At 51.3% G+C, this 10,158-nt stretch overlaps 1 protein-coding gene across 5 annotated transcripts in view; it reads left to right on the top strand.

Moving 5' to 3' along the window:
- GLT1D1 (glycosyltransferase 1 domain containing 1) overlaps positions 1-10,158 on the top strand; it is an 82,662-nt gene that overhangs the window by 57,057 nt on the left and 15,447 nt on the right. For all 5 annotated transcript variants that reach the window (XM_081802407.1, XM_081802410.1, XM_081802411.1 and 2 more), the window contains 2 exons: positions 8,850-8,893; positions 10,033-10,153. In XM_081802407.1, coding sequence (XP_081658533.1) covers positions 8,850-8,893; positions 10,033-10,153 — 165 coding nt within the window. The remainder of the gene's footprint in view (positions 1-8,849; positions 8,894-10,032; positions 10,154-10,158) is intronic.

Genomic DNA, 10,158 nt, shown 5'->3' on the forward strand with positions numbered 1-10,158 from the left:
TGACCCACTCACCTCCCAAGTCCTCACCTCCTGACACCGTCTTTGGGGGTTAGGATTTCAGGCTATGCATTTGGGGCATGGAGGACACAACATTGAGGCCATAGCAATATCCCTACCTCATAAAAGGTCTTTATCAAATCTAAGGGGAAAACAAAAAGCTGCCATCCAAACCTTGATGTCATCTCAGCAAACAGGATAATTTGAGCTTCTAAATAAGGCAGCATCGAATCCAGCGAGTCACAAACTCCTTCAGACAAGTTGTTTTCTTCTTGATTCTGTGTGTCCCAGGATGCATCTGGACACACATCTCAGATCCTCCAGTAACTCGGACAGGCTAGTGTGTAAGGTTTGCTTCTTTGCTTCCTAACGGTAACCCAGGGTCTGCTGGTGGGTGTCCACCAACCAGTGCTCATGGGGAGCAGGCCAGGGGAGCCCTGTTTTCCGAAAGCCCAACTGGCCTATTTCCACGGTGTAGAAGCTTCCACCACGGCCAGTTCCCAGTTATCGGGGGACGTCTCTGAAGAGAGCTGAGATGTGTGTGTGCATGAGCAGCCAACGGGGGCAGGCAGAACCAACCCAGCACAGAGGACGTGCATGCAAACGCACACGCACGCATGCACACACACACTAGGCAAGCTTTACTAGACAACGCTTCTCTCGCTTCATGCAGCTCTGCACTCTGGTCCTTGTTCTTGAAGCGGGCTCCATGCCCAGCATGGAGCCCACCACGGTGCTTGAACTCACAACCCTGAGAGCAAGACCTGAGCCGAGATCAAAAGCTGGCCGCTTAACTCTGGTCCTTTTTAAAAGACTGTCCTGTGCCATCCTTTGCTATGTGATGCTCTTCTATTCCATGTCATTTTTAAAAAGCTTGTTTTTACCCAAAAATCAATTTCATGATTTGCTTCCTAATCTGAAGTATGAAAATCACTGCCTTGGCCACGCTGGATGGTGTGTGTGTGTGTATGTGAGAGAGAGAGGGAGAGAGAGAGAGTCCCACTAAATGTATGTCCCCTCCAAGGCCAGCGAGCGGCGGCTCCTGCAGCAAGAGCCTCTGCTCAGACGCGGGCCTGGCTCAGCCAGGACTGGACAGGTATGCTCCCGCTGACCGCCCCGCCGAACTCAGCCCTCCCCTTCACCGTTAAAAGATCTCCAGACAGGGGCGCCTGGGTGGCTCAGACGGTTAAGCGTCTGCCTTCGGCTCAGGTCATGATCCCAGGGTGCTGGGATCGAGTCCCGCATCGGGCTCCCCGCACCTTGGGAGCCTGCTTCTCCCTCTGCTTCTCTCTCTCTCTCTCTCTGTCTCTCATGAATAAATAAATAAAATCTTTAAAAAAAAAAAAAAAAAAAGATCTCCAGACATCTGTCAGCTCTCGTGGTCAAGGATTCAATCTGACATCACGTCTGAATACCAAACAAGGAGGGGGGTCCAACAATTTTACACTTGCATTTGAATCCTTGTTACAACATTATTGGTAAGAATTTGGAAATGGATTTGTGAGGTGGGTCAGAGGTCAAACCTTGGGACACACCGAAACTCATGCTTTAACAACTGTGTCATGTAAGAGATCGAACACCCCGAATGTTACCATTATTTGTGGCATCTGATGTGTGTCCACTCCTCATTCCGTGTCCTCCTTTGTTAACTGTGAAGCTCAGTGGCTGAATAAACTCTCTAGGTACGAATTACACACCCTCAGAGGTCACGTGCTGGCCTCTCAGTACAAAACTGCATTGACTGGGTGAGCTAAGGCGTCTGGAACAGCGCAACATCTCTTATTAGGGAATCACTGTGGGGCACACAGAAGTGGTCCCTCCAGGCCTTTCTCTGCATGGAGCCCCATCACACGGGACATACCAGCGAAGAAGAAACCACCGCTCAGCCGGCGCCCCTCGGCTGCAAGCGTCACACCAACTCCAGCGAATGCAACTTACGCAAGATGACAAGAGCCACCAAGAGAATAGTTGGGAGGCTGGAGACCAGGAATTCCAGAGGCCAGCAAGTCTTAGCCGGGAACGCTCTTTTCAAGGCACCCCACTGGGGAAAAATGAGCTCCACCTGCTTCTTAGTCTCCAGATCCTTCTGTTCAAGGTCCAGGATCCAGCTTGGGTTGCATCCCACCCTTTTGTAAGGAGAGAACCAGGCACCCGGTTCCACTTTGACCAACTGTGTCCAGGGGAGGAGGTGAGGAGGAACCAAAGGAAGGGGGGCTCTGGCAGAAGAGAGGGATACTGAAGGGTCGAAGGAGAAAGGAGATGTTCGCGGCACATGCAGATGCCGTTTGTCCTGACGTGTGGATGAAGAGAAGACATCTATCGGTCAGTTGATGGTCCCTGGCATTGCCTCAGTGCTTCCCCTCAGGGAAACGGAAAGAATGCCCCTGAGTGGGGAAGACTGTGCTCCGTTGGCAGAACTTGCTGTGTCCTTCCCCGGATGTGCTGATGTGTGATGGTGACGGTGAGCAGAGTCTCAACAGGAGATCGGCTACCGTGATTTATGCTGTCGTTCATTCACAAGACCAGTACGCATGTTATAGATGTGTGTATGTGTGTGTGCGTGGATGTGTATACAGAACCTGACTTCTTTTTTCGGTCCTTCAAGATGTCCTTACCGAGTGCCACTGTGTCGAAGGCACGTGGATGCATCCCAGTGCCTCGGGCAGACGTGACGCCTGCCGTCACGGAGCGCGGAGTCCAGGCAGACCAACGAGGGCCGTGTCCGCAAAGGAGAGCCCAGGGCTGGGCTCCTGGTACTGCCCTTGAGGGCGGGGACCACACTGCCCTTCTGAATATCACCACTCCGTCACTGAGCAGCTTCTACTGACTCTAGCGACCGTTTATAAAATAGTAGCGCAAATGTTCTCAGGTCGCTTGAAAAATCACTGGTGCTGTGTATGTTTTATTTTTTAGCTGCCATACATAGGTTTATTTTTGTGGCAATTCTTAGGAAGAACATTTTAAAATGGGATCTCCGTCCCATTCGGAATCTACATAATCATTCGTTGTTGCTCACGGCTGGCCAGTGAGTTAACACCTTTAGACCAAGTGGCATCATCCGTGTCCTGCAAAGGGTAGTTCTGCGTGGCCATGTGCAGTGGTTGCAAGCGCAGACTCCGGAGTCAGCTGGGTGCTGCTCGCCTCTCTGTGCCTCAGCTTCCCCATCTGCAAAGTAGGCATGACCAAGACGATGCCACCTGCCTCACGTGTGGCACCTTCCCGGTGGGGGCTGAGTATTGGCGCGGTGCCTGGGACGGTACCTGGCTCACAGGCAGCATCCTACGACGTCACGTGGAAAAGAGCCGCCCGTGTGAGTCTTCCCTTTCCGCACGGACACGCCGGGATTCTGCTTTAGCTGCAGGATGGTCTGAGTCTGGCTTTGGTTTTCTATTAAAGCTTCTTTGATCTCTCAGTTCAACCATTTTAGCAAAGCGTGTGGCTTCTGCTTCTAGGAGGGTCTTGAGTGGGTGCGTTTGCTGGTGCTCTTTGATAAGGAGTGTGGCATGAACATTCGGTCTGAGCATGGCAGCTTCATGTCGTCCCACAGTAACTTCTTAGATCAAAGATGATTTTCCTTAAGCTTGGGAGTAGAAACAATATCTTTTGCTCAGAAATAAATAAGCTCAGAGGGAGGAAATGAGAATTTTCTTTGCTGCTTGCAATGCTTTTGCTTTTTAAAATTTCATAACGTGTGCTTTCATTACATAAAAAATGCACCCTTCTTTTTTTCTTTATCTTGTATTTTGTTCCACTTGGCTTCACTGGGAGATTTGAAAATGAACTGATGCGGAAGGTAAATCCAGAAGAGTTTAATGCAGTTTTACTTCCAACTTGAAAGCTGTTACACGTTTCAGCTGAATTTTAGTTAACATGCTAGGTATTTCAGCAGACTTTTAAATTTTTCCTCGATGAATTACTTTTCTCTAAATAGTTAATTGTGAGAGCAGAAGCATGCTAACAAAATTAAAAATGAGAGGTCTAAAAATGATCATAAAAAATGTGAATTTGAGAATTACAGTGGTAAGCCAAAAGAAGGCTTTCATTAGGCTGTTTGCTTTTTCATGATAGGGGTTATAATGTAATTCAATTGTTTAAGATCATTTCAACAGAAAGAATCAGGAATGAGAAACAAAGGCAAGGGCCAGCTGGAAACCACGCACTTAGCAAACATTAATGGAGCAGAGAACTGTGTGCAAGACACCAGGCCTGGCCTTGGAGGGAAAGGGGCACTCATATGGGGGCAAGGTGGGCAAGCTGCAGACAAGGCAGGCCTGCGTTTGGTAGCAGGTGGGAGGAAAGTGGGAGAGGAGATGTTGTTTCTTGTTTAAATGATCGGGGAAAGTCTCCCATGGAGGTGGCATCGGCCTGTGCCCTGGGGATGAAGAGGTTTTAGGGACGGAGGTGGGCGTTCCTGGTGGCAAGAATGGCAACAATCAGAGAGGGAGGGAAACAGAAAGGTACAGACGGGATATCGTGGGGAAATAAACAGATAAGCAGGTAGTTATTCTGTAATCCACGTTGGCTTTTTATGAACTATTGGTAAAATCCCTGAGCGGACAGCAGAGAGGCAGTGAAGTGTGGTTTTAAGAACTCGGTCTCCTGGCCCAGCACGTTCTAGCTATGTGATCCTGGTTAAACTGCAGGAGCTCTCTGACCTTCACTGTCCTCTTGGGTAAAGTGGGGCAATCAGGGGCGCCTGGGTGGCTCAGTTGGTTAAGCGACTGCCTTCGGCTCAGGTCATGATCCTGGAGTCCCGGGATCGAGTCCCATATCGGGCTCCTTGCTCAGCAGGGGGTCTGCTTCTCCCTCTGACCCTCCCCCCTCTCGTGTGCTCTCTCTCTCTCATTCTCCCTCTCAAATAAATAAATAAAATCTTAAAAAAAAAAAAAAGTGGGGCAATCATACCAGGATCACTGGCAAGAAGTAAGCTGATGCATTTAGAGAACTTAGTGTAGGTTAGGTCCAGAGTACGTGGCAAATACATTCTGACTCTTAATAGCAGTAAACAACAAATTGTCCAGAAGTATGAGTTTTTCCTTTAAAGATCTTTCGAGAATAGGAGTGTGTTACAGCCTCCACGGGTCCATCTCTAACCCTGGTATTGCTTCTAGCTGGCCCAGCTCCACCAAAGGAGGGGGGTGCAGGTTAAGGAGGCCTCAGAACAGGGTTCTTGTAGAGTCTGCTGGGTTGACAAGCCTACCCAGAGCAAAGCACGGCTACAAAAGCCATGCGCAAGCAGTCGCTCTCTGCTGGCGGCTGAAGAAACCTCATCCTTCCAGGCCTGCACTGGGGCATTCTGGAAACTGTCCTCATCACAAGTGATGCTCCAACTTCGCTTCTGACTTCTGGTGCAGGAATTGCCCAGGACTTCCAACAGACCTGAGCTTCCAGGGCTTAGCTGCTGGTGCTTTGCAGAAGGCAATTCGTGAGACCTGTCTGGTTGTCCACTTGGAAGACACCAACCCGTGTGCTATCCACGCCAAGTGTGTAAAAATGTTGCCTGAAGACACACGGCTAGCACGCCCCACGCATGGAGAACGTACTCAGGAATCCTCTGTGACGAGAAACAGTTCATTCTCAAAAAAAAAACAAAAAAAAAAACGAGGAGCACCTGAGTGGCTCAGCTGGTTAAGCGTCTGCCTTCGGCTCAGGTCATGATCTTGGGGTCCTGGGTTTGAGCCCCGCATCGGGCTCCCTGCTCAGAGCTCGTGTGCATGCTCTCTCTCTCTCTCCCCTCTCAAATGAATAAAAAAAAAATCTTAAAAACAAAAACCAGAAAAACCCCACAAAAGGTTCTCTTCTTGTTATTGGTAGTCCTGAACATTAGATTTTTTCCCCATGGGGTCAGAAAGTACCCGAGTATGTGACTGTGAATGGAAACACAGGGGGCAGAAATCAGGTCTTGGCAGCAATCACTTTGATTTGTGTGCAAATTTTTATTTTTTAAAGATTTTATTTATTTGAGAGAGAGAGAACACAAGTGGTGGGGAGGAGCAGAGGGAGAAGCAGACTCCCCTCTGAGCAGGGACCCAGACACAGGACTCGATCCCAGGACCCTGGGATCATGACCTTAGCCGAAGGCAGACGCATAACGACTGGGCCCCCCAGGCACCCCAGTTTTTTTTTAAGATTTTATTTATTTGTCAGAAAGAGCACAAGCAGGGGGAGCGGCAGGCAGAGGGAGAAGCAGGCTCCCCGCTGAGCAAGGAGGCCAATGTGGGACTCAATCCCAGGACCCCAGGATCATGACCTGAGCCGAAGGCAGACTCTTCACCGACTGAGCCGCCCAGGCACCCCTGTGTGCAAACTTTTAACATAAAAGTGGAGACGTAAAGCATTTGTGCAGGTCGAAATGCTTCAGCAAGAAAATTCAGCAACTGAATTTTATAACAATTATACACAAACCTGCTAAGGGTTTCTGGATCATGCAGGTGTCTGGATTTTCTTAGAGCAAACAGATCATTTATGGACGGCAACTAAATGGTGTTCTCCGCGTCTGTACCCTACGCGGGATCCCACCCACATAGAGTCTTTCTCCCTGAGTGGTCCTGCATGCAAGTGCATTGGTCCTCTGTGCTGTTCCTGTAACTTTGCTCTTAAAATACATTAAACTCTGAAAACATTTTTTCTGGGGATAGTTTCAGTGTTCCTTACGCATCCAGATTTGCTGTGTTAGCTTCTTGGGATGCATCTCAGTCAATGCGAGTGGTTTGAAGGATCTGGGGTCCAACACACATGCGGCATTCTCTTGCCAAAAGAAACTGGAATGAAGTTTCTGGAAGGCACAACGTTTTTTCAGTTGGCATGATAAAGTATAGGGCTATTGTCATATTCATTAGCCGACTTGTTCTGTAATTCCTAATACCTACCGCTAAAGTGTGAATGAGAATAGAAATTGAATCTGTGTTTGCAGCTCGCTCATCGGGAGAATAGGACAAGGCGACAGACACTGTATCAGTAAGATGGGTTTAAGCCCTCCTCTGTATCTTTGAGAGGTGCCCAGAATGTGGTGTCCCGTGGGCATCAACCGAAGAACCGTGTGTACTCATCGATGACAGCAGCAGTGCAGGGACAGCCCAGGCAGAGCCGCGGTCTGCTGGCTGAGTGTGCACTTGGGCGAGTCAGGTGGTGAGCGCATGCTGCGGCTCCATCTGGGTGGGAGCCCTGTGACAGTGGGACAGTGTCCCCTCACGTCCTCCTGTGCCTCCGAGAGCAAGCCATGTGCGCAGGCCGGTGCTCCAGTCTGGCTTCCGAGGGTCAGGGTGTGTGCGTCCCCGTGCGAACACTGTGACGGCCGCCGGGCTCTGGGGCGTCTTGCTCGTCACCGCCGGTCCCGGGTGTGGAGACATGTGGCAGCGTCTCTGGGACAGCGTGCATGTGAGGGGACGCCTACAGATCTTTCCGTTCCAGGGCTGAGATCTGAGCTCTCACGCGCATTCTTTCCAGAACGGTATTTAACGTTTCCTTCTGTGCCCCTAAGCAGTGACCACGTCCCGGGCGGTCACGGGCGCTGATGCTCCCCACCACCCCGAGGCCCCGTGACGACTCTCACTGTGCAGCCAAGGAACTGAGGCCCAGAGAGGCCCCCCGACACAGGCAGAGCCGGGAGCCAGCGGGTGGCCGGGCGAACTGAGCCCCACTCGGTCTGTACCGCCTCTCCTTCTGGTCCTTACACATCTGTGAATGGGTCTGCTTAAAACTCTGAGGCCTCTCTGCAAGCAGTAAAAGTCACTGGTGTTGCAGAGCAGGTGGGCACACCGCCTTCAACCTCTGCGTTACTTCAACGTGTCGATCGGCAGGGTGCAGAAAGACAAAACACGGGCCTGTCCCGAAGGACACAGTGCCTCCGGATGTGAAACAGGAGGAAGAGCCAGGCTCAAGGACACCAGGCTGTGACTAACTACAAAACTTTTCTTGGCTTTTTTTCTTTTTTTTTTTTGAGATATAATTCCTATGCCATCAAAATCACCATGTTAAAGTATGTAATCCAGTGTTTTTTAGTATGTTCACATAGCTTTGCAACCATCACCCTAATTCGGGTACATTCTCATCACCCCCAAAGAGCCCCCAGACTTGTTAGCAGCCACTCCCCACTGTCTGCACTTCCCCCCCCCGCCCCAGTCCCTGGCAATCACTTACCGACCTTCTTTCTCCTCGGATTTGCTCATTCTGGGTGTTGCATGGAAATGGACTCACCTAGTAAGTGGCCTTTAGTGCCTGGCCTCATGCACGGAATGTCGTGTTCTCTGGGGTCCTCCACAGTGTGGGAGGCGTCAGCGCTTCAGCCCTTCCCGGACTGAGTTATATTCCCTGTGTGGATGGACCCGTGTGTTTGTCCACACATCAGCTTGATGGACGCGCCCTTGGCTTGAAAATTGTGTTTCTGGGAAGGCTCCCTGTCAAAATAAAATTTTAATTCTGTCAGGTCCTTTGTCTTACATCTGCTAAGGATTCCAGTTCATTCTGCCTCAAAGGTTTTATGACAACATCCGCCACTGCAACGAATCACGCAGACCCTTCCTCCGCTGGAGCGCCGTGGGGCCAGCGGATGCCCCGTGGCTGGGCCTGAGTTGGGGGAGGGCTGGCCCACCGCCCGCGGGGCTGCAGCAGGCTCCCGTGGGACGCGCCCAGCAGCAGACGGGAGGACGCGTGCATTTCTCTGAGCTCCTCCCCAGTGCTCCTCTCTCCCTGCCCATATTATGTGGTAGGGGAATCGGGGTATTAGTTCCTGTTGGGTTTGACTTTTTCCTTCCTGAGTTGTTAAGTCTGTCTCTGTGGCCATGACAGGCCGTTCTCTCGAGACTTAGGCTCACGAAAGGCTTTTCCTAAAATCTATCTTTGTCTCTTTTCAGGTCGACCCAGTGTTTACAAGGGAAGTAAAAGCCAAAGTAAAGAGGTGAGTGGAAGAAGCGAACAAGCATTTTGCAGGAGAGGAAGCCCAGTGGCCAGCCCCTCACCCCCATCCCCATGCTTGCGCCGCACTCCCTGCACCCAGGTTCTGCTCCCGGCACTCACGGACGCCGCCTCGTGTAACCTCCCCACGACCCCAGGGGCTCCGGGCGCTCTTACTCCCCCCACTCGACAGGAAGGATGCTGTGCTGGTAGCGTGAGCCGTGCCCTCGGGAGCAGAGATGCCCATCCTCCCTCGCTCAGGGAAATGCCGATGAAACCCGCTTTGAAGTTGTAATTTCCACTGATCACATTGGCAGAAACTAAAAGACCTAAGGTATCAAGTGCTGGGTAGTGCCCGCTGCAGACGCTCCAGAACACAGGCTGAAACACGGGGCTAACTGCTCACGTAAGAAGCGGCCAGATGTGGTTGGCCCGGGACCACATCCTTAGGGTGACAGGTGGCCCCAGGGCCCCTCCAGCACATTCCGAGTGTTCAGCGGGGACCCAGGAACGGGCGGGGACCAGAAGGGTCCCCTTTTAGTTGGTTTCCTCACGGTCCCCCAGGACGGCCCCTCCATGTCACCGGCCACCGTCAGCACAGGGGACTGCAAAGTACTGATTTCACCCCCATAGATACGTGGGCGTCTTTATACGGCTCAGAGACCCAGAGTGCTCACAGGTAAAACCGTAGGCAGTTATGTGAGTGGTGGAGAGGGTGTTGGAGGACACGAATCAGTGTTGCTGGATAAAAAAAATAAGACAAAACCCGTATGATATGTCCGCTCCGGGCAGTGGACACCTGGGTGCTTGTTGTATTCTGCATTTTAGCATTTCTGTTTCTGTTTATTGTATGTCCATTACTGTCCCTATTAGTATTTTTTTAAACAATCATTTTAGAAATGGTCGCATTATTAGAAAAAGTGGCCAGCACCTTATGTTTGACTTCCGATACCTGGGGGGCATGATTCACAGCGGCGGCAGCTCATCAGGGGCGGGGAAGGGCAGAGAACCCCCTCCCCATATTGTGCCGTCCATATGCCGACTTCTCCATCTGCAGAATTACCGTCCTCCCTCCAGCCACCCCCCCTTCCCCCCCACCACAAGACTCCCAGTGGCAAAGAGCTGTCCCTGCTCCTGTTTCAGGACAGCTGGGGTGCGGCTGCTGGGAGAGATGATCCAGGAGGACCTACACGCAGCGCTGAAGAACTGCTTCGCGGTGGTGAACAGCTCCGTGTCTGAGGGCATGTCCGCTGCGATTCTGGAGGTAAT

Source organism: Leptonychotes weddellii, chromosome 13, assembly GCF_054177405.1.
Source record: "Leptonychotes weddellii isolate Sample4059 chromosome 13, ASM5417740v2, whole genome shotgun sequence".
Lineage (NCBI taxonomy): Eukaryota > Metazoa > Chordata > Mammalia > Carnivora > Phocidae > Leptonychotes > Leptonychotes weddellii.